General features: G+C 38.2%; 1 protein-coding gene and 1 long non-coding RNA gene across 3 annotated transcripts in view; one reads left to right on the top strand and one right to left on the bottom strand.

The window, feature by feature from the left end:
• The window catches only part of LOC124988758 (uncharacterized), a 198,701-nt gene that overhangs the window by 32,075 nt on the left and 139,795 nt on the right, over positions 1-26,831 (top strand). The gene's annotated exons all lie outside the window — the stretch shown is intronic.
• On the bottom strand, positions 327-5,982 carry Penk (proenkephalin). Of its 2 annotated transcripts, XM_047558463.1 has the most exons (4): positions 5,835-5,982; positions 5,695-5,750; positions 5,047-5,187; positions 327-1,324 (listed from the first exon to the last, which is right to left on the bottom strand). In XM_047558463.1, the coding sequence occupies exons 3-4, from the start codon at positions 5,182-5,184 to the stop codon at positions 656-658; spliced, it is 807 nt and encodes a 268-aa protein (XP_047414419.1). In that variant the 5' UTR covers positions 5,185-5,187; positions 5,695-5,750; positions 5,835-5,982; the 3' UTR covers positions 327-655. The 2 variants fall into 2 exon arrangements, with proteins under 2 accessions (XP_047414419.1, XP_047414427.1); XM_047558471.1 differs by lacking the exon at positions 5,835-5,982 and having other exon boundaries at positions 5,695-5,828.

The following is a 26,831-nucleotide window of genomic DNA, read 5'->3' as shown; positions in this document are numbered from 1 at the left end:
ATTGGAGGTTTAATTCTATTTCTATCTTTCACCTGCTGAGCAATCTTAGGTCAAACTTAATCCCAATGGGCTTCCCTTTCTTCATGTGTAAAATAGGGCTAAATTATTTTTATATCTTATTTTATTTTAATGTATTGACTTGCCTATGATTTCCCATATAAGGAATTAAGTAAGAAATATTTTTGCAGCCTCAGTTAGGAAGGTAAGGAGGTCAGCGGCTATTCTGTCAAAAGCAGATTGTTGTACTATCTCTGAGTCTAGGATTTACTGTGGAAGACCAAACATGGATAATGGCCTTGGAGAAGAAGAGACTTAGAAGAATATTGTGCAGTTGGGGTAATAGGTTTATTAGATCTATATACAAGTAAGCATTTATTGATATTTTGTCAAAAATAGGAAACAAGGTAACATAAAATATTTTGGCGTGAAGACAAGAGAGCAACAATAGACCAATATTGAGCTTAAAGACTCTCAAGAGAACACAGACCCTGAACTGACAGCTTTCAGGCTGTATAGTTATCCAGACCACATAGTCAATTGTACAATGCAAGCAGCACATGACAAGAAAACACCATGATCAATGGATCAATGAGGCAGTTTCTCACTGGGGTGGGGGTGGGTTGTGAAGACCTAGGATCACTGATGGGAAAGGGTACTAAAATCGCATAAATCCTCCATATCTTTTTTCCATCTCGGGAACTTCTTTGGAGTAACTTTCTCCTCCTTCATCTGAGGGCAGAGACTCGGCAAAGCGCTTCAGGAAGCCGCCGTATCTTTTCTGGTAGTCCATCCACCACTCTGGGCGACCCACTCTTCTCATGAAGCCGCCATATCGCTTCTGCAGCTCTTTCGCCTCATCTTCCAGTTGGGGGCTTCTCTTGAGGCCTCTCATGAAGCCCCCGTATCTCTTGCTCACGTCCTCATCATTGTCACTGCCCTCCTGGTAGTGGCTCTCTTTCCCACGGTTGTCACCTGTTCCCAGCAGCTCTTTCAGCAGGTCTGAGGAATTGGCCAGGGCGTCCCCCTCCTCCGCATCCTTCTTCATGAAACCCCCGTACCTCTTGGCAAGGATTTCACCTCCATTGGCCTCTTCTTCTGATTCCACAGGATAAAGTTCGTCCATCTTCTTCATGAAGCCTCCATACCTTTTCATGAACCCCCCATACTTTTTGGCTAGCAAATGGCTCTCTTCCTGTTTGCTGCTCTCTCTGAGGGTGTTGGTGCCATCTTGAGGAAGCTCGGGTTTGGACATCTGCAGGAGCTCCTTGCAGGTTTCCCAGATTTTGAGAGAAGGCAGTTGTCCTTCACATTCCAGCGTGCAGGCCTGGGGAAACAATTCGATTTAAAGATGAAATGAGGCTTCTCTGATTTCCATCAGTCAACAAATTGGGAACCACAATATGTTAGATTTGATGTAGAGACTCCCATAGAAAAAGGTCACCTCTATTTTCATATCCTAACTTTTTATCACACTGAACAAGAAAACGAAACAAATGAAAACTGGAAAAAAGAAAGGGGAGGAATTAACTAAATCAAATTAGATATTGTCTTTGAATATTAAATCCATCGTATATACTGTGCCATTTCAATATTTTAAAGACCACCCTTACCAACTTTAACTTAGAATGGTTGCCCTCACAATCTAATTTCACTGTAAAATTTTCCCTTCATTTTGTTTGAGATTTTTTTTAAACAAAAGAGAGAAATTTATTTTTACCTAATTAAAATTCCCTTAAAATTCCTTTACTCTTATTTCACCAACAAAATCAATATTAGTAAGATTCATTTACTTTCTTGTGTTAATATTTTGCAACAATGGTATCCTAATTTCCAATATTCCTAGAAACACTTTGATCTTCAAATAAAAACAACAATTTCAAAATAAATTTTAAAAGAAAGACATCCTGAACACTTAATTTAAATCTTAGGAATTATTTGGATTCTGATATATTGCTTTGCTAAAAATACAAACATTTTTCCTTTTTCCTTGATTGATTAAAATAGATTTCATCATCTTGAACTGGATGTTAGCAATGATAAATCAGTTATGAAATACAGATACGATTGGTGTAGAGTCAAAATCTTTTCCACCTGAAAATGTTAGTCAATAAAATAGGAATGATCAGCATATAATTATTTTCTTTTATTATATAATAAGTTCTAATCACCATAAGACAAAGGCTATACATTTTAATATTTTCATTCAGATTTTTTCCTATTCAACAGATTACTTGCATATGATGAAAAGAGAGTTCTAATATTACATGAACATTTATAAAATCCATAAGGTGTTTCTTAGCATTTCAGGGACTTTTATAGTTATCTCAAATCTAGTTACAGAACCCAGGTTACATTCTTTTGATTTAGACAAAAAAGTCAGGCCCTTTCTTGATATTTAAAAATATAATGATACATAAATTGATATTAAATACACACATATTATTTTAACAATGAAAATTATTTTCACAAAGAAAACACTGTATTCAGGCAACAAAATCTTTAGAATATATAACCAGTTCTCAATGTTATTTAAGGTTTGTGTCTAAGAAAATCAAATACATGAATATTTTTTAAAAAATCAAATGATGATCTAATTAAAACTGTCCTGTTTTATTACTGATAATATCTAATTTAGGAATTGAAACATCATTAAAAGCTTAGATGTTCAAGTGGCAATAATATTTCTAGTCTAAACAGAGATTTATATGATCTTGTTGCCAAAAATGAATGCTGAATATTTTACATACTCATACCAAAAGCCTTAAAAACAAGTGACAAATAATCACAGCCATCTATGCTTCCTTGGTATTGATCACACACTGCATCCTATGGTCAATATTGTATTAGATGGTAAATACTATCTGGACATCAATCAAGGCATGCCTGCTCATCTTTGCATCCTCCATGTCACCAAGTGCAAGTGTCTTTCACCTGATAGAAGCTCAATAAAAATTTGTTATATTGATTTTACTCTTTATTTTCCACCAGGCAACCTCATTTCTCCTATGTCATTGCATCCAAGTTAAAATACCAGAACTGCTGTAATTCCAGAAACATACATACAAAAATCTTTTGTTACGGAGAAAATAAAAACATTAAGTCTAAGCTCTAATGCAAAATAAATCAGTTTAGTTATTATTCAAAATGCTTTCCTAAGAGGTCATTATGCTTTTGTTGATGAAAGCTTATTTTTTTTTTTTCTCCCATATTGCTCACACTACATGTGCCATACCATCATCTGGATTAAAAAATAAGAAAAAGCTGCAAGAATATAAAAAAATATAAAAAGCAGTGAGGAAACGTTTGAAAGGGACATCTCTCTAATGAGTAAAGGCTGAGAGAAAGAAGAGAAGTTGGCATTTTTGGCAATGCCCAGGGAAGGGCTAGGTGCCACACAATGGAGTACTGCTCACAGCATCCCTCAAAAATGGAAAGGGAAGATTAGTAGTATTTTTTGGAGCTTGGGGAAGTGAGCAAATTAAATACAGGAAAATAAGTTAAAAGGGCATTGTTAAATGTCAGTTTAATCAATTCACTGAATAACAAAAATTAATTAAATCTGCAACCACTTGCAGGTCAGGTTATGTGACTTAAAAAATCTTCCAAATTCACATAACCTGTATGTAGATGGCAGAGAATCCTAGGCTACTGAGTTGAGTCATGTGTGTATCAAGCAGAAGCAAAGCTGAAAGCACATAAGATGGGGAAGGGGAATTATGTGGTCAGAAAGGGGGATAGTCAATATGGCATAGTTTCAGTTCTTTTCTCTCCTGTGTATAAAATTCTTTACTTGAAAGATCTATACTTATGTTTGTATTATTTGCTCAATTTTGAAACACAGTTTAAAAGCTCATGACCATACGAAAAAGAATAATGATGGATAAAGGGGATGGTTCCCCCTACTTATGATGGAACATTTTCCTCACAGTTTTAAAATATACATTACTACCTGTCTTCTAAGGTCGAGTTAGCACATATAAAATGAAACATCAGGAAATTCAAATATTCAGATGAAACAAACATTTAACCTGGACTTCTGGAGTCCTTTCCTTAGTCTTCTGCTCCACTTCAAGCATCTCCATAGCATTAATTTTCTTCAAAGGCTCAAGTGGAGCATAATCAGCTTGGATTAATACCTTACTCTCTACTGAGCTTTTTAGGCATCACAAATTTCAACAAATTTCAAAGGCAGTGCTAAGGAATAATTAAGGGAGTTAATTAAAAATGAAGCTTCTCAAGTTTCAAATCTAGAAAATGTGGTCGGTAGAGCATCAGAGATGATTCAAGAACCTGTGGACTACGTTTAGAATGAGAGTCATTTTATCATAACCTCCCGCTAAGCCCTTTGTAGTATAGTTTGTCTACGACTTCTCTGGACACTGGCCAACTCTCCTGTCCCCTTCTCATAACCAAATTAAACTCTTGTTTTAGTCTGTATTACAAAAGTGCGGTCAAGACAAGTCGAATTCAGTCTTCACGTGTTTGCAATTAGGAATTCTTTTTATCCTGTCTATTGCGATTTCTCCTTTCCCTCTTTTTATCCCTATCCTATATCTCTTTGCTTGCTTCTATCCATAGATGAGGGACCTAGAAAAAACATATTCAAACGGCGGAGACGAAATGTCATTAACAAAAATTGCATTATTTGCAGGAACGATGGTTGAGTGTGAGAGTCCTTAGCTGCGATGTTAGGAGTTGGGGTATTTGGGGGTCTTCCTTTGGACAGCTTTGGAGAGAAGCCAGTGCTATCCAAGGTGCTGAAGAAAGAGCACATTTCGGGGTTCTGGGATTCCCGGAGTCAAAACAAACTTGGTTTGTGTGGAGATATCTTTGCTCTGACCACTCCCAGAGAGTCGGGGTTCCCCGATGCTGAGAGCCAGAGCGAGACCTGTCAGCGTTCCTGGAACAATCTGGGTAAAAGGGTCCCCAAGGGTTCGAGCCTCCGCGATTCTGACCATAGACACAGAGAGACCAGCCGCGAGGCAGACCCGGGGCTGTCGACGAACTGTCGCGGCGACTCGCTCACTCACAGCGCGCAACACTTACCAGGAAGTTGATGTCGCCCGGGCGCACTAGCCGGTAGCTGCATGTAGCGCAGTCCTGGCTGCATTCTGCCTGCACTGTAGCCAGGAGCCCGGGTCCGAGAGCCAGCAGCCAAGTGCAAAGTCTCAGGAACCGCGCCATGGACTGCAAGGAGAAAAGAAATCGCGCTCCGAGCTTGTCCTGGCACAGAACGGATCCTTCGGAGAGACCACTCGCTGCGACAACACCAGGTGGGAGGGGGTCGTCGAGCAAGAGCCCTTAGGGGCACTCTTTCCTGAGTCCCCCCCTCCCTCCCCGTGTGCTTTTAGGGAGACCCAGGAATAGCTCAGATTGTTTTGCGACTCCGGGGTTGGTGCAGTCACCCCCAGCCAAAGCTTTCGCGGGAGGGGTCAGTCCCCAGCGCCTGCACGCTTGGCTCCCAGCCAGAGGATGGGGGTGGGAGCTATCTTCCCGGGGGTCCGTTGCCGAGGGCAGGATGCTGGAGCAAACGCCAGAGCACAAATGCTAGAAAGCAGGCTCTTGGGGAAGCACGAACTTGACTGGGGTCACAACGAAGAATCGGGAGAAAGGTGGGGGTAGGCATGCAAAGAGAGCAGGCGGAAGTCCCCAAACCCGCAAGAGCAAAAGTGAGTTTGGGGCAAATTCACTTACGTTGAAGCTGTTCGGATGGAGCAGGTGTTTGGTAAAACCGGGTCCCAGACGGGATTCTGGAAGGAAGAGAAGAAGGCAAGTGTGAGGAAGGTGGCGTCGGGGAGAAGCTGGTCTGGGTGCGCTGTCAAAGCGGGTCTCACCGTCGCGGTCCTCAGAGTCGCCGCGGGGGCCTCGGGCTGGGCTACCGGACTCTTGAGAGCCTGCCTCACTGTCCCGAGGTTAGCGGCGGCTGAAGCCACTTTATAATTAGCCCCAAACCGAAGGAGGCGCGCGCGCCCCAATCGCCAGCGGGCTGCAGCTGACGCAGGCCCTACGCCAGCCCCGCGCCGACGCTTTCGCGGGAGGGGTCAGTCCCCAGCGCCTGCACGCTTGGCTCCCAGGCAGAGGATGGGGGTGGGAGTGGGGGCGCTTGGTGGCTCGCCTCACTGCCCGCTGATAAATTCAAGGCAGTTAGGACCTTTGGGGAGGGAGTGGGGTAGGATCAACTTCCCCGCATACAGCCACTGATATTGCACGGTGGGATGCCGGTTCCAGGAGGGAAACCGAGGAGTGGGCGTTGGAAGGACAGATGGATTGTCTTAGATTCTGGAATATGTTGGAGACCCTCTGAGATGTTGAATCTGCCCCTTTCTCATCTCCTCCCCTGGCGCCCCGGTGGCATTAAGCAGGACCGTCCCGAATGTTCTCATGTATTCACCCCTAAGTTCCCCATACGTGACTCTTGAGTTTCTTGCTGCAGCGTCTAGTAGCGTCAGGCGCGCATTAAGCGTTCAGTTAATGGTTACAGAAATAAATGTTTGGAACTTTCAGGGGATCTCATTGCCCGTCTTCCGTCGGTGAGGCTCCTGGTCAAAGAAGTAAAACCTCAGATTCTATAGGGTCTGCGCTCAGTTCAGGCACCGCCTGAGGGATGCATCTTTATTTAACTTACTAGGCGGGCTCCCAAGTCGGGGACTTGATGACTCCAGCGCTGCGTCCAGGATGTCCTGGTGGTGGTTGATGAGTTGGAAAAGTGCCGAGGCGTATGTGATGTCAGCGCGCCAGGACCGTGATGGCCAGAGAGAATGAGGACCGCGGTGCCCAGGACTCCAGGGTTCAGTACGTGTACATGCTCCCCACAGGAACTGGGCAGAAAGCAGACAGTGGTGTTTGGACTTGTGATTGATCTTGCTCCCCCACTTCCTGGCTTTGCAAAAGATCGCTAATAAGCAAGATCCTCACCAAATAGTGGAAGGCCTCAGTTTTCCCATTTGGAAAATAGGGACATAGGTAATACACCATTCATAGAGTCAAGGTGTTCAAAAGAGAATCAAATGGAATAATGGACGACGTCATTTATCATTGAGCCTGGCATATAGAGAACTCTTAAGTATTTTAAGCTACCTGACATCCATCTACCTTTTGGTTTATCTGTCCACCATTGGTTTACATTTATATTGTATTCATCCATTCACCTATCTATTTATCGATCTCTCTGGCCCTAGAGGATATCACGAACAGTTCCAGCGTCCATCCATGGAGAAAAAGACCTAGGGCGTTCCTGGCCATGTGTGTCCTCGGCAAAGGACCAGAGGTCTATTTAACCCTGTGGTGCTGAGCTACATCCGCGCTACTTCTGCGGGGCTCGTGTCGCAGTGCATCTCCCATTTTGGTCGCTAGAGGGCGGCGCTCTCCTGCGTAGGTTGGACGCGCGGGGGACTCCGATATTATCCCTTCCTTGTGGGTTTCAAAGTGCCGACTGCAGACAAGCCACTTGGAGTGGCCCCGGAGCGGCACCGCGCACCACCTGCTCCAAGGCGGGGGTAGCCTCGTGGCTGCGCGCGAAAGCTTAGGGCGGGAAGAACACCCAACACAGCTCAAAGGAGTCAGCTTTGCTCTCTTACTAGAAAAACACATTTCCCCTTGGCCCTTTCAGACTGTCCGCATCAAGGGGATATCCTTTCCTGTTCCATACCCTCTCCCCAGTGAAAAAGAGAGCTTCTGTCTTTACTTAAAAGCGATTTCCCCTGTTGCGCAGTTTCTGAAAAGGAAGTCAACTACATAGCAGTCCTGTGCAAAAGAAGTGCACGGAAAACATCCTGCCTAAATTAAAAGCAACTTGCTAGATCGGAACACTTCTTTGCTGGGGTTAGTCCAGAACTCTAAGCACATAATCTGCAGAAGGTGCGTGTGTGGCATAACTACACCATGTGAGCCTTTCAGTGCTGGACATGGTAAGACCCCTTAGGATCTTGGAAAAGTAGAAACGAAAGTCTGGGAGGGTCCTTAAGGACTCTTTCAAACCCTCATTCTGTAGCAGGGAAAAACTGAGTCATAAGTCCAAGGGACCATCCCAGCCAGTAGCAAACCAGGTTTCTTAGCCTCTTTAGGGAGGTTTCTTCTCTGGCACCTGCCTCAGGTCTAGTTTGTTTCTGGACCCATTAAAGTTTGTTCTGGATTAGTTTCTTGGTGAGGCTACCTTTTTGCCTGCAGTACTTTAAATGTCGGGGGCGGGGAGAGAGAGAGAGAGGAGAGAGAGCCCTTTAGAAGGAATGCAAAGTCAAGGGTGCATGTCCCCAGGACCTGCCCAGGTGTTTGGGACACAGTCAATGCTCAGTAAATGTATGTTGACTTTTTGATTGAATGAATTAATGCATTGGTGAGGATTTGAACTTGTTTGTACACCCCAAATCTGAAACATTATCTTGCCATCAACCCTGGAAGCTAAAAGTCATATCTGTATTCATTTCCCTGAATGGTGGGTAAACAGTTGCATGAAATCCATTTTTTTCATGATCTTTTAAATATTTATTAAGGACAATGATTTTGCTGTTATGTTCTGAAAAAAAAAGCTGCTGCAGAAATCAGACTTAAAAAAAGTGATAGTTTTTAAAAGCATTTAATCCAGAGATTTCTGATTCTCAGATCAAGTTTCAAGATCTTCACCTTCTTCTGATCCAAGGGTACCAAGCATTAACCCAAACAGATTCAGCCCAGAGACCAGGAAATGTGATGTCTTAGGCCCTGATGTTGAGTGGTATTTTACTCAGTTTTTAGGTATTTTGGAGGGAGGGATTTTACATAGTCTTCCAGGTGTCCATGTCCATCATTTCCAGGGTGGAAAATGTCTAAATTGAATGATTCAGGTACCCATTCCCCTCTTGCCCTCCCTTCCTGCCACCCAAACACACATATTTTATTACACAGAACTATTTATTTCTGCTCTTCTCTCTCCAAAGTAGCAGTAGTGGAAACAAGGCAGTTCTGCACACTGGTGATTGTGTAATGCTTCAGCATAAAAGCACCATGTTCTAACATTTCAGATGTTTGGAGTCATGCCAGAGACAGAGGAAACTCGCCTGTTTTCATTTAGAATCCAAAGTGCATGCTTTACAAAATGGTATTCTGTGAGCTGGGCATGTTACTGTGAGGTATCTGTTAAGGGATTCTTTTCAGACAGGCTCAGAACACCAGAGCAGAGCAGCTGTAAGTGGAGTCAGTTTGAACAAGATGTTTTTGTGGTGTGATAAATTCCCATTTTAAGAAAACCATGTGCTGGTACATTCTTATTCTTTCTATCCAGGAGACAGAATAAAACCCTTGAAAGGAAAGGTAAAAGGCTATGAAGTTGCATAAAACTGAGTGTAAATCATAGAAAATGTGTCAATGTGTCAATGTGTTATGTGTGTGTGTGTGTGTGTGTGTGTGAGAGAGAGAGAGAGAGAGAGAGAGAGAGAGAAGAAAAATTAAATCAAGAACAAGTGTTGTTCTGTTAATATACAGTAAATTTGAAGAGAATAGAAACAAATTTCTTAAATATTTGGGATTCATCACTCAGACAGGGAAAAGATCAATTTTAGTATTAAGCATATACAATGAGATCATGAATAAAACAAGTCATATTATGACTCATTAGATGTGAAGAAGACATAGCTGTAGATCCATTCAATACAGGGTTTCTTGAGCAGTTTGACTATTAGTAATAACCTTTGGAAATGTTTTAAGAATTTAATAAAGAAAGGATAAAGGTCATGTTAAAAAATTATATTGCTTCATTGAATGTAAACTTTATTTAACAATTTGACTTTGACTTAGTTTTGATTGTTCCCCAAATCAAATTTCAGATGTTACCTATGAGACCTGAATAGAAGGCCTTCCAAAATATTAATATGAATGAATGAAGACATCTACCAAAGAAAGCGATTTCCACAACTGAAACAATGCTAGAAAAGAAGTTCTAAACAGGTTTTGAGCTTTAATAAATTGCTGGAGAACATCATGCTGAATGCAATTTAGAAAGTTAAGGATTGAAACTTTCATATGTGGGAGTTAGAGAGAAAAAAGGAAGAAAAAGGAGAATCTCACAAAAATAGAATGGAGGCCAATAAAATAGAGGAAGGGGATCAAGAGGGAGGGAGAAGGGGAGAGCAAGTGAAGGTAATGGGGAAGGAAATCAACCACATTATGCTATGTGCATGTATGAGTGTCTCACAATGAATCTCACTTTTATGCATAATTATGATGCACCAATTAAAAAAATAAATCAAAAGGAGATCAGTAGAGGAGAGAAAAAGGATCAGGGAGAGGGAGGCGGAGAGGAAAAGGGAAAAGACTCAGAATGAAATTGAAGAATAATGTTATTTTGTGGGTATGTATGAATATATCACAACAAATCCCACTATTATGTATAATTATAATGTGCTAATAAAACATAAAAAATAAATCACTGGAGTAAATGTTAATGGTTTCTATCATCAGGTTCTTAAAGGAATTCCTTTGCATATGATCCATAGCAGAGATGTTTGCACATGGTAGTTCCTGAGTAGTCACTTAAAAAAAAAATGTGTCCCTGTTTATATAGTTAGATCTCTCCTAGCTCCTATATACCTGGAATGAACTAAAGAAGTTAAACATTTTCACAAAATCATGTAAGGAGGGAGCTCAAATACCTGCAGAGTTAATATGTAAAAAGTTTAACAAACTGAAAAGCTAGCAACTCTTCTGAGATTCATCAGAGATATGGGGTCACAGCGTTAATCAATGAACTCCCCGTCACCAAAAAGTTGGAGAGAGCAATAGATGAATGCAGAGAATCCAGCTTGTTGGAGAAGAAACTCAGGAACACAAGCCTGTAAGGGAACCAGTGCCAAGGTAGGAAAACCCCAATTATAATTGACAAATTTCTGAAGGCTCAGTATGGACAAAACTGAGAGAAAATTCCAGGGGGATTCAGTCCTTTGGTTGGCCCCCACACTTTTGTGAGTTTTACTTCTAGGAGAGTCAAGTTATCATAGTGAATATGTACCATGCAAATACCTCAAAAGGAAGGAAGCAGAAGGAAATATATTAATACTTGCATAATTTATTTATAAAAATAAAACATTTATATTCCTATGTTTACAAGTTCAGTATTCCATATTTGTCTATATATTTATCTTATACTTTCTTATGATTTTGTGGTTAGTTTTTTTTTTTTTAATATGGGAACTGGAGATTGAACCCAGGGCACCCTACCACTAAGCTACATCCTTAGCCTTTTTTATGATTATTTTTTAATTTGGAGACAGAGTCTCACTAAGTTGCTGAGGACCTTGCAAAGTTGCTGAGGATGGATTTAAACTTGTGATCCTCCTGCCTCAGTCTCCTGAGTTGCTGTGTGCCACCGAGTGTGGCCAGACATAATATTCTTGATTGACAATTTTAATTTTTGTCTCTTAGCATTTAAAATGTTAGTGTCTCACTTCTTTCTGTCTTTCAAGGTTTCTTCTTAGAAAACTGCTAATAGTCTTGTGGGGATTCCCTTGCATGTGATAAGTTACTTTTTTCTTGCTATTTTCAAAATTCTTTGTCTTTTGACACTTTGATTATAATATGCCTAGTGGGTACTTGTTTATTAATGACGTTGTATTTTCACTGTGCTCTTTTAAGCTTGACACTCTAAGGCAAAATGGTCTTTGTTCAGTTCCTTGATTGTCATGTCCTTGGCCTCTTATTTTTGCGCTACGATTTGGTTGCCTTAACAGAGTGTTCAAAGTGAAAGAAAGTGAGTAATGTAATAATGATTAAAGGAAACAGACTATTTATCTACATGAATTCAGTATTCCATATCAAAAATTACAATTGAAGAACAATTTATAATAACTTCAGGTAGAAAGCTGCTTCATAAAGCTGTATTTAGATATTCCTAGAAAATTGAACTTCTGCATAACACACTCCAATCTTATCAATTTTTATTTAATTTGGGCTACTTTATGTAGCATTTAACTCTAATGTGTCTGCACAAAGTAGAGCAAATTGGAAAAATAAGATGTACTAGAGACATCACAGAAGAGCAAAGGAGTAGTCAGAAGAGGGGGTTCTTAGGGTACAGTACAGTAACCTGATGGAGCCTATAAATAGAGAAGCTGGGTACAAGGGAGTAAGAATAGAAAACTGGCCTGATGTAGGAAGCCTTTGGTGGGTGGCTGGGGGGCAGAGGGAGTGAAACAGGAAGGAAGAAGACTATTCAGAAGATGACTCAGCCATCTCAGGTGGGTACTGCAGGGTGAGTTATGCTCCCTCAGGCCTGAAGACATGCAGATATCTGGGAAGTGTGGCACTTGGTGACACGGGGTCTGAGGAACACACCTCCCTGTAAATATATGGTCACTGATGAGATAGTAGCAGACCATTTACTCTCATGTGTTGATAGTTTTTGCCACTCTATTGCTTCTTAGCCCTTACATATCTTCATAAACACACAAACCTGGTGATTTTTGTTTTACAAAAGCACTTTTCAAATTTATAACGATTCTTCTCTCTGCCCAACATCTATCCTCTTTCCTCACAGTTAATATCTCTGAAGAGTAGTCTACTGTTTCTGTTAGTCCCCCTTCTTGTGAATTCCTTACTCCACTGGAAATTCTACTTTGTTCTTATCACTAGAGTGAAATCATACTGAAGTCAGTAATAACTTTAGTTATTGAACATCCAAAAACTGATGTCATGTCTTCAGTGCTATGTATCCTGCTCACTCCCTCTTTCTTGATCTTCTCCTTGATGTTGTTTTCTATGACCAATTGGTTGTTCCTGTTTATTCTCTCCTGGACTTTTTTGTTCCTCTGTCTCTTAAATGGAGATGTTCCATATGGTTTCATTTTGTGGTTCATCTCATCTCAAGTTACACATTGAGCATGGGAAATTGTATTCACTCCAGGACTTTACCTTTCATTTATATATTACTTATTCTCAAACCTCTCTCCAACTTGGGATCCTTTTCTGTTTACATACACATTTCTCAATGTGTATGTGTCCCAGGAACCTCAAATTTATCATGTGTTAAACTCTTTTAATTATCTTCTCTTCAAATCTTCCCTGCTCCTGTATTCACTCCCCGTGAGTGGGAAACATCTGGACATTATTACTTTTTAACTTTAATTTTAGCTATTTTAATGGGCATGTGATGCCACATGATTTTAATTACATTTTCCTGATGACTAATGAATGATACTGAACTCTTAAAAATGTACTTTTTGGTCATTTATATCTTTTGTGATCTATGTATTCAAATATTATACCCATTTTCATTTGAGTTCTTTATCTTTTTATGAGTGAGTTGTAAGAGTTCTTTATATATTCTGGCTGTAAGTCCTGTGTTATATACACTTATTGTGAAAATTTTCTCTGAGTGTCAGGCTTGCCTTTTTGTATTCTTAATCATGTCTTGTGATGAGCAGAATATTTTTATTTTGATGAAGTTCACAGTTTATCAATTTTTCTTTTATGGCTTATAATATTTGTGTCATCTAAGAAATCTTTGCTTATCCCAAAGCTGTGAAGACACTGCCCTGCATTCTTCTAGTAGTTTTACAGTTTATGTTAGAAGTTATGTTTATGTCTTTGATACACATCTAGTTAATAGTTGTACATGATATAACATTAGGGTATATTCCCCCAAGTTCATTTCTCCCCAAAATAAATATCTAGTGTTCCCAGCATCATTTACTGAAAAGATAATTTTACCTCATTTAATCACCCCAGAAACATGGTGAAAAAAATCAATTGACCTCATACATATGGATCTATTTTTGAATTTTGTGTGATTTGTTTTCTGTTCCACTGATCAATATTTCTACCTTCATGACAACATTCCATATTCTTTTAATTATTGCAGATTTATATTAAATCTTGAAATCAAACAGTGTAAATTCTCCTTTTTTTGTAATTATTTTGTCTGATATAGCTTCTTTACCTGTTCATGTAAACACTGGAATCAGTTTATCACTTAATACAAAAAGCCAGCTGAGACTTTAATTAGATTGCATTAAATCTATAAATCAGTTTCAGGAGAATTGACATTTTCATAATTGTGTCTTCCAATCTATGAGCATGGTACACCTCTCCATTTATTCAGGTCTTCTTTTATTTTCTTCAGCAAATTTTATAGTTTGTAAGTATAAACTTATTGAACATTGAATAAAATTTATTTCTGAGCATTCTATACATTTTTATTTTCAAACAGTATTATTCTAAAGTTAATTTTCCAGTCGTTTGCTATTGATTCTGTCTTATCATTAATATGGAGGGACAGACTCTTATAGATCTAATGCTATTCTACCTTAGTTTAAAATTAACAGTGCATTTCTCCTCTTTTAACTTGGAATGATTTCTCATAATCTCTTTTTAATTTCCCAAGTGTAGGCATAGATACTGATATGTAGTGGGTACTCAATAAAATTTTTTTGAATGAAAGTAGGTATCACTTTCAAGATCAAATTGATTTTGGTTTAGGTTTCAAAAGACCATTAAAAAATCACTGAGAATTTAAAACTCTGGGGATTCTCATAGCTTAAGCTACATCTGAACAGCAGAGTGAAGTGATTTGACAATTATTTGACTGATTTAAAAAATGTAGAATGTTTATCTATGCTTGATTCACATCCAAATTATCCATTGTTCATTTTAATAAGATAAGTGTCAAATCACATCCTCACTTGTCTTATCTCAGGAGTGTTACCTAAGAGAAGTGAAAAAGGAGAGGCACCCTAGTAATTCCAAAGTGACAGTATTGCACTCACATCATGTAGGGAGCTGGTGTAGCTCAGGGCCATAACGGTTTTCAGAGAACTTTAGGGTGGCAAGGCACCCTAAAAGAAAGGATCCAAGGTTAAAGTGATAGTTGGATGAGATTACTCAAGTGGTTTTCTATCCACTCTTGAGCCTCTGTGATAGTTGAACAAGATTACTGATTTAGCTTCAAAAGACATCATTTATGTAGAAGGAAAATAATTTTTTATTTTGGTATCTTAGCCTGTTTGTACACTATAACAATATACCTGGAACTGAATAATTAGTAAGAAAATGTGTTTCTCCTAGTTCTGGAAGCTAATGTCTAAGTTCAAAGCATCAGCAGGTTTGGTGTCTGGTGAGGACCCTATCTCTTCTTATTTATTTTTTATTTCTTTTGTAGTACTGGGGATTGAACACAGGACCTCACACATGCTTGGCAATCATTCCACTTCTGAGCTATAATCCCCAGATCTCTTGTCTCTTCTAAAATGGTGCCTTGCTGCTGCATCTTCTAGAAGAGATGAATGCTGTGTCCTCACATGGCAGAAGGGACAAACTTCTGGACCAAATCTCACAGGAGCCTCTTTTACAAGGGCTCATGACCTAATCAATTCCTAAAGGCCCCAACTCTTAGTACGATTGCATTCGAGATTAATTTTTAGCATGAATTTTGGAGAGGATACAAACTTCAAATAACATTTAGTGAGAAGCACCACTATTTGCTTTTGAGACGTGAAGCTAGAAGCTCCAGGTCACATGCAGCAAATGTCCTCCCTCCATAACATGTTTCATTTGGTTCATGAGGTGTTTTTAATTTAAAAAAAGTCCAAATTTTTGAAATGAAAATTAATGATTGATTTTAAACTATTTATCCTTGATTTTTAAATTGGATTTTTAAAAAGGGAAAACCAAGCTGTCTTGGTTGTCTCAAAAACAGGAAACTGTGGAAGCCCTGGATTTTGATTTGGAAATGACTGCAACTGACTGGAACTGAGGAGTGGCTACTCTCTTTCTGTGACTTCTCTGATCTTTCATAGTCTGCATTGTCTTTATCTCTGACCCTTTTTACCAATATATGTTACCTGCTTGGCCCCTATAGGGATGTGGATTTGCAGCTTTGATGTTCTGGAAAACAAATCAGAAACTTGCATAATATCCACAGCCCTTCCCTCTCCCTGAATCTCTGCTTCCTTTCTACCACCATGGTGGTTTTACCTCCTTAACATCTCCAGAACCTGTCACCTCCTCTCACTCTCCAGTCTCACTGCCCAGTTCAGGCTTGCACTGCCTCTTGGATAGATTATTGCCAAATGCTCTCTATGTTCCATGTTGTGGTCACATACATGAGACATGAGAAGCAAGGACAGATAGGAGAGGTGGGAAGGAGGAGTCTTTCTGTCCAGAGGCAATAACAGTATTTTTTAAGTAATATGGGGCAGGGGTACTCCTTGGTTTTGGATATAGTTTGAGTGTGCCCCCAAGAATTCGTGTGCTGAAGCATTGGTCTTTAGTGTGGCAACTTTGAAGTGGTGGAACCCTTCAGATGTGGGACCTACTGGAAAGTAATTAGGTCACTGGAGACTCTGCCTTTGGAAGGGATTAATGCTGATCTCATGGAATGCATTAGTTCTTGCCAGAGTGAGTTCTTATAAAAAGAGCAAGGCCAGTTCTTCTTTCCTGGGTTTCCTATATCATCATTTGCTCTCTCTTCTTCATGTGTTCCCACTATGATGCCATTTACCATGTTGTCACACAACCAAGGGGACTCTCACCAGAGACCAAACTCAGGAACCCACTCAGATTTCAAAATTTGAGCTTATGTAGAATGGGAAGGTCTAGAGCTTGCTACCAATTATAAACCTCAGCTAAAGAATCAAGGCCTCTTCCCAGTAAGGCTTCATGTGCTTGTCAGAAAAAAATAAATTCAGGAGCTGAGAACACAAAGGGGCTTGCTTGTCTGTGCACATGGCAGGAGTGAGGGGTAAGTCTCTTTTCCCTCTCTGATTTAGCTAATGTGAGAAAAGTAAGAAAAAATTTGGCCATGCCTGAATTCTTCCCTCCTATTTATGCTGAGTATGTACAAGTGAAATACATAGTCCTCCTTTTATGGTTTACTTTCCAAGGTTAGTTACCCATTGTCAACTGTGGCCCCAAAGTACAGTATATTATAATAATACATGCGTACATGCACACACAGAATATTCACGTAACTTTTATTATAACATATTACTTTAATTATTCTTTTGTATTATTAGCTATTGCTAATCTCTAACTGTACCTAATTTCTAAATTGAAGTTTATTTTAGGTGTGTATGTATAAGAAAATGCCTAGAATATGTAGGGTTCAGTACTGTCTTCAGGTTTGGGCATCCATTGTGGTCTTTAAACATCCCACTATGAGTAAAGGGGGCTCACTGTACCTGAACTGAGATGCATGCCTAGAACCACAGCTCCCAGCACTGCTTTCCAGAAGTTCAGGAACATTGGTTATGGCTTCTCTTTAGTAAATGCACAGAGACCCAATGGCTGTGACACTAGAGACCTGGAGAGGGGCTCAGGAGTGTGCACTGTGACAAGGTCCTCAGATGAGTCCAATGCAGTTGAAGCATCAGACCGTACTTAGAGAAGTGTTGTCTACAGGGAAAAACACAAATGGATGTGGCTAACCTTGGGCCCACAGATCATTAGGCTGAATCAACTGCACTGTTTTACCTTGAAAGTCACACACACAAACACACTTTTCACATGTACACCCCCTAAATACAAACACCACAATATTACACACATATCTGTCATCATAACCCTCACACACACCCTAAACATGTCTCAAATACATGCCACTTATATACCACATACCACATACGCAGGCACAAACATAGACACCCTCTACACACACTCCACACACACACACACACACACACCACATATCACACCTCACATGTACCACATACACAACACATAAACCACACCACACTCACCACATACACACTGCACACATGCACATGTCCCCTACGCATGTCCCATATAAGACATGTATATGTGAGCATTCTGCTGTTTAATTTATACAGAGAAAATAAGGACTCTTCATCAGAAGGCAGTATTTTCCAGAGCAAAGATCTTTCCCCTAAGTCTCTTGAAGTCCTTAGAAAATGCAAGTCACTGGGATGAGCTCATCTGTGGAACCTTCACAGAACCTACTCATTGCTGCAGGACACACACTACTGTTATTATGAGGAAAAGAGAAGGCAGATTCTAAATCTCTGTAAATTTTTTTCTTTTTAAAGAGAAACACATCCCTCATATGCACAATCTTTTACTTATTTCACATTTACTTAGTTTTCAGGCGAGGAAGCTGAATGTTAGTTACTGTGTAATGGGAGAATTAAAGAAGGCAGATGACAGTCTGTGAACAGGAAGTGGGAGGGCAATGGGGAACCTCTGGATGCTAGTCCAGGCTCTGTTACTCGTGGCCTTGGCTAAGCTACCAACCTCTCCAAGCCTGTGGGTGAGGGAGGCGAATTTGTAGCCCCTCACCCATGTAATTGCTGCAAGGATTCAAATAGAAGGATATTTGCAACAGGGCAATAAATAGAAAAGAGTCAATAAATGTTAGTTTCTATTAATAATCAGAATTATGCTTGGGCCTGCTTAGGCTCCCAGATTTTCTCTACACTACCCCTACCTGTCATTCTACTTCTCAGAGATCAAAAGAGAAGAGAGAAAGAGAGACAGGAGAATATGACTGTGGAGAGAATAAGGCAGAGACAATGGGAGAAGACAGAGGGGAAATGTCATGGTGTGGGGTGCATTGGGATTGTATGGTGTGGCTCCATTCTCTGTTCCTCTTTTTCAAGAGTATCTGATAACAAATCCCATGACAATTGGAAAGCTGGATGAATCAGGTGGCCGATTTTATTCTTTGTACTCTTCAAAGGTATAAATGAATCAGTTTCCCAACTTCTGCTTTTCATCAGAGTAGATCTCACAGTGGGCATTTAATTGCATACATTTCAAACATTAGGAGTGGTTCTGAACATAACTTTTTTTCTTTTCCTGCATTCAAGAGCCATAAAAAATGGCCAGGAGGAGGCCTCAGACCCAGTTCTGTATAGCAAATGTTGCAAAATTGTGACCAGCACTTGGAACTTGGCCCACAGATGTGTTTTATTTGGCTCATATGGTATATTTTAAAGTTTTGAGTCAGTTTCCAGTATTTAAGAATATGAGATCTTACATAAAAATTCGGATTTCCAGCTTATTTTGGAAATCAGATCTGGCTCCTGCCTGGGGCTTCCATTTACATTTGGACACACAAGTGGGCGTTGAGTTGTAGCCACCCTGGGCCCACCCAGCCTGTTGTGCACATTCTAATCTTCTTGGAACCTTGGATTCTATTACTGGTTCTAAACACCTTTATTCAGTGCCTGATCTCAGAGTCAAAAGTGACAATCTATTTGGCCTCAGTTTACTCATTTGTAAAATGGGCTGGAACACTTCCAGTTCTAAAAATCATTGCTCTAGCTATGAGCACTACATTTAACAAGGGACTGCATGTCATTGTCACACTTCACTACTAACCCCACATTTTCTTTCTGCTTCCTTGTCTGAATCTGATGGATCCAGCTATTTATACCCTACAAGGGTTCAGAGGCAGCAAAGATGCAGAAGCCCCTGATTGAACCCAGTGGCAGCCTCCACTTCAAACATACTTTATAACGTTTTGGTTGTAGTATATGATACTAAATTCCATTTTTGCCCCTGGGAGAGAGCAGGGTCTAAGTAAACACTTGTTGAGTGAATAGATGAATCAGTAGCTGGGTTGGCATTCAGACTTGCAAATCAGAGAGTGAGGGGCTGCTGTCTTCAAGATTAGATTTTCTTCCATACGCCCCCAAATCAATCATTTTATGACAGATATTTAATGAAGTATAATGCAGAAGCACAGATGAGATCTCTTCCTATTACTCTGAATTGCCAAATAAGAGAGAAAATGTAGTTTATCATTGGGATTCTAAGGAAAAAATAACACAGGAATCAAAACCCTGCTGTCTCTTAAAGGGCGGTTAAGTTAAACTATATTTCTGGTAGTTTGTGTTTAGTGCCAATGAAAAATCTCAAATATTTCATTAGTCCATTTTTCATCACTGACAAAAATATCTGACAAGAACAGTTTAGAGGAGAAACTGAAATTGGCTCTCTACTTCAGGAGTTCATTCCCTGGTCAGCTAACTCCATTTCTCTGGACCTCTGGTGAAGCAGAGCATCATGGTAGAAGGGGTTGGCATGGTAAAGCTGTTCAGCTCATGGCAGCTGAGAAACTGTGTGTGTGTGTGTGTGTGTGTGTGTGTGTGTATGTGTGTGTGGGAGAGTGGGAGAGAGAGAGAGAGAGAGAGACAGAGAGAGAGAGAGACAGAGAGGCACACGCAGGGGGAAGGAGCCAGGGACAAAATATAATGCCTAAGGGCACACCCCCAGCAATCTACTTTCTCCAGCCATGCCCCACCTGCCTACAGTTACCTTTCAAATTATTAATTCATCAGATGGATTAATCCACTGACGAGGTTATAACTCTCATACTCTAATCTTTTCACCTCTGAACATCCCTACATTTCCTAACATGTGAACTTCTCAGGGAATACCTCATATCTGAAGCATAACAGATTTGTAAGCAGCAATGGAAAAAGAGTTATAGTTGAAGAGTGATTCAGAATTTTAAATATTACTGTTTATTTCCCTATGAAATACATAAGGACTCCAAATGCATAGAAATGAGATAGAAGCCTGTCCCTCAGACATCAGCCCATGAATTAGTGCTGAATTTAAATGCCTTTTTTATCTACTTGTGTCCACTGGCCCATAAGAATTATATTTATAGAAAAACACAAAGAATAATAAAATAAAAACACCCATACCCACTACCTACTGCAATAGCCATAATAAAGACTGACATGTTTCCATTTCTTAAGGGCACAAACTGTTAAGAGGTAAAGCACTTCCCTCCCTCTTATTCCTCCATATATTTACCTATTTCTGTCTTCACTGTGAACCAATTTTTAAAATTTGTGTATCTTTTATCCATATATTTTCATACTTTTACATCATCTTTTGGGGTTCATAAAATATACAAGATTATGTTACATATTTTAAAAAATCATACTTAATGGTATGATACTGTAATTATCCTTCTGACATTAATGATTATGTTTTTGAGATTCATTCATGTTAATACAAGTATTTCTAGCTTAATCGCTTTAATTGTTTTCTGGAATGAGTAAGCCACAATTTATGACTCATTCCCTTATTATGAGCATAAAGATTATTTCCATTACAAACAATGCTGCCGTGAACATCTCCATACTGCTCACACGTTGAGGTTGCTCAAGAAATACACCAACTTTGGATTACCAGAGTGTCATGATATGTGCACATCTAAACTATATTAGTTATTGGCAAATACAACTCTGGACAGACCTTGTACTAACTTAGGCTCCCAAGAGCAGGATCAAAAATTCCTTTTTCTTCATATCTTCTTCCAAACTTGTCAGACAGCAAAATTACTACCAACATGATAGATACGAAATGGCACTTCACTCTTTTACTTAGCACCAACCTCTTAGCATATGAGATGATCATTTTTTTCTGTGTATTTATCAATCCTTTGGGTTTCTATTTCTCTGAACTACTTATGTATAATCTCTGGTCATTTTTGTACTGAGTAGTTTAACTCAGTAATTTGAGTAGTTTTTTGGGGGAGTTCCTTGTGTGTTTTAGATCCCTGCACTTTGTTAACTATATATGTTGTAAATAACTTTTCTCAGTTTGTTTAAGAAGATTTTATTGATTTTCAAATCATGACTTTGTCAAATTTGTTAATTCTTTCTTTATGGCTTTTACTTTTTGTGTTTTAAGAAACACTGCCCACAGCACATACTCATGAAGATGGCTGCTATCAAAACAAACTTTAAAATAATGAGTTTTGGCAAGTGTGTGGAGAAATTGGAATCTTTGTGCAGATATGGTGAGAATGTGAAATGATGCAACTGCTGTGGAAGATAGTTTGGGTTTTCTCAAAATAAAAAAAGATGGAAGGGATTAGCATATAATTCAGCAATCCTGCATCTAGGTGTATATCCAAAAGAGTTGAAAGCAAAATGTCAACGAGAAATTTGAACACTACAATGGCAGACCTATCAATAACCAAGAGGTGGAAGTAACCTAATGTTCCTCAGCAGATAAAAAGGGATTAACAAAATGTGGTATATACATACAATGGAATAATATTGAGCCTTAAATGGGAAGGAAATCCTGTCCAGGCTACAACATGGATCAACTTGGAGGACATTATACTAAGTGAAAGATGCCAATCCTGAAAGGACATTTATGTGAAGAATCTAAAGTAGTCAAAATCTTTGTAACAGTAAGTAGAATGGGGGTTCCTGGGGATTGGGGGAAAGTAGAGATAGGTAGTTGTCATTTTAATTGGTATTGAGTTTCACTTTTGTAAAATGAAAAGTTCTGGAGATTTACACAATTATGTGAGTATATTTAACACTACTGAACTGTAAATTCAAAAATGGTTAAAGTGGTAATTTATGTGTTTTTTTTTTTACCACAATTAAAATCTTTTTAAATTTTTAAAAGGAAATCCTGCCCAAATTGGAAATCATAAAGATATTTTTTCAATATTTTCTTTTAATAGCATTAATTCTTGATTTTTGTACTTAGGGATTTAATATAGCTAGAATCTACTTTTGAATAATGTGTTCCACTCCATCTGTTGAATAGTCCATCCTTCTTTGGTTATTTATAGCTCTATTTCTGGTCTCCTTTTTTTGATAGGACAAATCCTTCCTCATTCATCTTCTTAAAAAAATCTTGACTATATTTTCTATGAGAAATTTTAAAAGAACTTATAAAGTTTAACCCAAATATCTAGTTTAGATCCTGTTATTTCATTCAACAGGGGCATACTGCAAAGTTTATGGTATTGAGTTTCTTATTCGGAGTGATAAATCTCTCTGTTTACATGATTTTTTGAATGTCCTTCTATAAAGCTTCATAAATTTCTTCATATAACCTTGTTAACATTTATTTCTCCTCTTTAGTTATTTATTTGTTATTGTGAATGAGAGCCTTCTTTATGTTAGTATTTTTTGTTTGATTAAGTTTACAGGAAAGCTATTGATTTGGGTTCATTGATTTCATGTAGAACAACCATGTTGTGTTCTTTTATTAGTACATATAAATTCTATTAAGATTTCTGTGTATTATATAAGAACAATGGGAATTTTGTTTTCCTGTCTTTTGCACTGTCAGAGTGTCCAGTATAAGTTGCACAGGAGTGATGAAATAGCCTTCTTCATCTTATTCCTGACATCCAAGGGAGAGCTTACATGTCATAGTTTAGTATTATTTTTGCTGTAGGTTTTGAAAGATATCTTTTTCAGGTTTTAGAAATTCTCTTTCATTTCCTTATTAATATTTTTTTAGTCATGATGGAGGTTAAAATATTCAAATGCTTCTAATGAATTTCTAGTTTGTTCTATTATTTTTATTTTTAATTTATTATTGTGGAGTTATATTAGTATAATAATATATTCTATTATATTAATGTAAAAGGCCTTTTCATTTTGCACAATGTTTTAGTCAGCTTTTTCACTGCTGTGATGAAAAGATCTGACCAGAACAATTGTAGAGGAGGAAAGGTTTATTTAGGGGCTCACATTTCAGAGGTCTCAGTCCATAGACAGCAGGCTCCATTCTTCCCAGCTGGAGGTGAGGCGGGTCATCTTGGAGGGAAGCAACTCACATGGTGATCACAAAAAAGAGAGACTCCACACACCAGATACAAATATATACCCAAAGCCACGACCCAATTCCCACCTCCTCCAGCCACACCCTACCACTTCAGTTACCATTCAGGGGTAACCACTGATTGGGTTAAGACTCTTACAACCCAATCATTTCTCCCAATCATTGCACTGTCTCACATGTGAGTTTTTGGGGGATACCTCACATCCAAACCATAACACACAAATACACACATGCACATATGAAAATGTCACATATACTGGAGATTAAGGTTCTTAATATTTTTCATTATTTTCATATCTATGTTCATAAGTCATATTAGTTAGTTTTTTTTTCCATTAAAAAAATTTTTAGTTGTTCTAATTAGTTATACATGACAGTAGAATGCATTTTGACATATCATACATACATGGAGTATAACTTCTCATTCTTCTTGTTGTACATGATGCAGAATTACCCTGGTTGTGTAATCATATATGCACATAGGGTAACAATGCCTGATTCATTCCACTGTCCTTTCTTTTCCATTTTTAATAGATAAATTGGTAGTTTTCCTTGAACCAGTTTTCATGAGGTAGTAATTATTTGTTTTTGTTCATTTGGTCAAGTTCAAATGTAAAATCTACTAGGCTTGGAATTTTGGATAGTAAATATGTCTATTGTTTTGTTGTCTTTAATGATTTAAAAAATATCATGGAGACATAATTTGAATGCAATTTACTTTTTATATGAAAGGAAGAGCCTGTAGTCTTTTATCAATGACAAAAGAGAGAAATAGTACGTATAAGAGAATGAAGGAACAAAGGAAAGATGGAAGGAAGGAAAGAAGAGGAGAGAAATAACTGTAGATAGTATTAGAACAGCGAGTCTTCTTTCTACATTTTGGTGTAAACACACTGAATAGCTTGCAGCTAGCAAAACAAACCAAGACCAAAATCTTGAGGGTTTAGTTGTTGAACATAACTGACATGCTCTGAGTAATGTCTGCATAGTATCCTTTGGTTGGCACTTTCATGTTACTTAGGCAAGGCCTGCACTATTTTAATTATAAAACATTTCTCACTTTCTTTTTTTAGCTAAAGGAATCTCCCAAAGGAACAAATGTGTCTTTAAGAGTTTTTAGTTACTCTGATTGCAGAATCAGCAGTTAAAAGTTGACTGGATATTAGACAGCAAAGGAGGAAAAAAACAGAAATCACAAAAATCGTGAAAAATATTTTGAAGGTATTTTGTATTCATTTTTTGAAACCTGGAAAAGTGTAACCAGGAGGGTAAATCTCAAGGATTAGTTGGCTCAATTTCAATTAACAAAGTATTTTTTTCTGTGCAATAGATTGATTCTTGTTTACCCATCTATATGGAAGTCATTTAATCATGGCACAGACTTCACTCTGGCTGGCTAGTAGTCAGGAAAATTTTATTATTTAGAACTATTTTAGTGAATGTTTTATGAAAATATATTGTCCTTTAAAGTTTTGATTGTTGCACTTGCTATTTAAGACATAATAAAATTGGAAATCACTCATTCTACTTTAATAACTGGAGTAGAAATTCTCTTACAATCGGTGAAACCTAATGTCTTGGATTCTTCCCTAAATTTATCATGTATGATTTTTAATAAAATATTTCTTTAGAGTGTATGGAAAGGTCAGATGAACATATCCAAAATGCATGTCTAATTTTAGTTTGTCTGATTTTGGAGGGAAAGAAACAACAACTTCTAATTGGAATTAAAGTATTATATAGTGTCACTCATGTCCTCTTCTTTGTTGTTATCTCTTGGGTTCCTTATAAACCTGTGAAAATATTAATGGCCATGGATGATTGTTGGGACTTGGAATATAGTTAATGTATATAAATACAAGAGGGCTAACAGTATTTTATAGGGTATTTTGAGGCCAATGGGAGGTTTAAAATTTTAACCATTGGGAGGTTTGGGAGTAGAAAGAAGTATTAAAAAGAACTGTTAGAAAAAAAGAATGAGAAGACACATAATAAAGATAAATAAATAAAAATAAAAATTTAAATGTAAGTTCAATTGAGGATTTCCATCTGAAAGTTTTGGGAGGAAACTCTGAGCTCATGAAGTCACCTATTCTATCTATAGAATCTTGAGGAGAACCAGTTACATTAATGTATGCTCTGTTTCTAGAGACCTTTTAGTGAGTTTCAGGGTCAGATGTTCATTTGTACTTGATGTCCAGGCTACAGAATTCTAGGCATATTTACATCAGAAAGCATGTATTCACAGATATTTGTCCTGGAGCTTAGAGGCAATATTTATAGTTAGAAGTGCCTGAAGTAGTTCTTTCCAATGTGGCTGAAAGGTTGACTCTCACTGGCATCTCTTAATGTCCTCCTTCTTCTAGCTGTATCTCTTGCAGGAGAAGATCATGAAGCTTGCTTATGCTGAGCACATGGCGGACCTTTAGATTTTTTAGAGTATTATAATTCTTGCATATCTAAGTAGAATCGGTTGGAGGAGGATTCAAACCAAGTCTCAGGAGTCTTTCTATAACAATTTTAGAAATATTGAAATGTAGATCTCATGGTCATTATCAAGTATTTTACATTGATATTTTTATTATAAAATATTATCTTCTATTATTTTTCAAAATCTTTAAGGAAGCTTCTGTTTAATAAATAGTTTTATAAATATTTCTCTTATAAAATTAAGTATCTTAATTATTGGAGAGTACTGAATATAATACCTATGTGGGAAGATAATATATAAAAGTATCTTTTTTTTGCCAACAGAGATTATTGATGAGAAAAGAATTTTAATTAAACCAGATAATTTACAAATTATTGTTAAAGAATATTAAAATTTGAAGTAACTAAATAAAATTCAGTTGTAAATGAGCAAATTAAAGTAGAGGTTCTGAGTCTTGACTTACCTTTGGAGTTTTTCCTTGATTATGAAATGTTTGTATCCACTGAATTTCTGGGAACAATTTTCTTGCCAGAGGTTTTGGACAGTTTGATCCAATTTATAAATAGATAGGGGGAATAAGCTTTGGTGTTCTACTGCACAGTATAGTGACTATCATTAACAATATGGTATTGAATATTTTGAAATAGCTGGAAGAGAGAAGTTTGAATGTTCTCACCATAAGGAAATGAGTTGGTGGTTGTTGTCAGTTAGCTTTTCATCACTGTTACCAAAATAGCTGACAAGAGCAATTTAGAGGAGATAGGGTTTATTGGGACTCATGGTTTCAGAGGTTTTAGTCGATGGTCAGCACATTCCATTGTTCTGTACCTGAGGTGAGGCAAAATATCATGGTGGAAGGGCAGAG

This window comes from Sciurus carolinensis, chromosome 1, assembly GCF_902686445.1.
Source record: "Sciurus carolinensis chromosome 1, mSciCar1.2, whole genome shotgun sequence".
Classification (NCBI taxonomy): Eukaryota; Metazoa; Chordata; class Mammalia; order Rodentia; family Sciuridae; genus Sciurus; species Sciurus carolinensis.
This window is presented reverse-complemented; position numbering and strand designations above follow the sequence as displayed.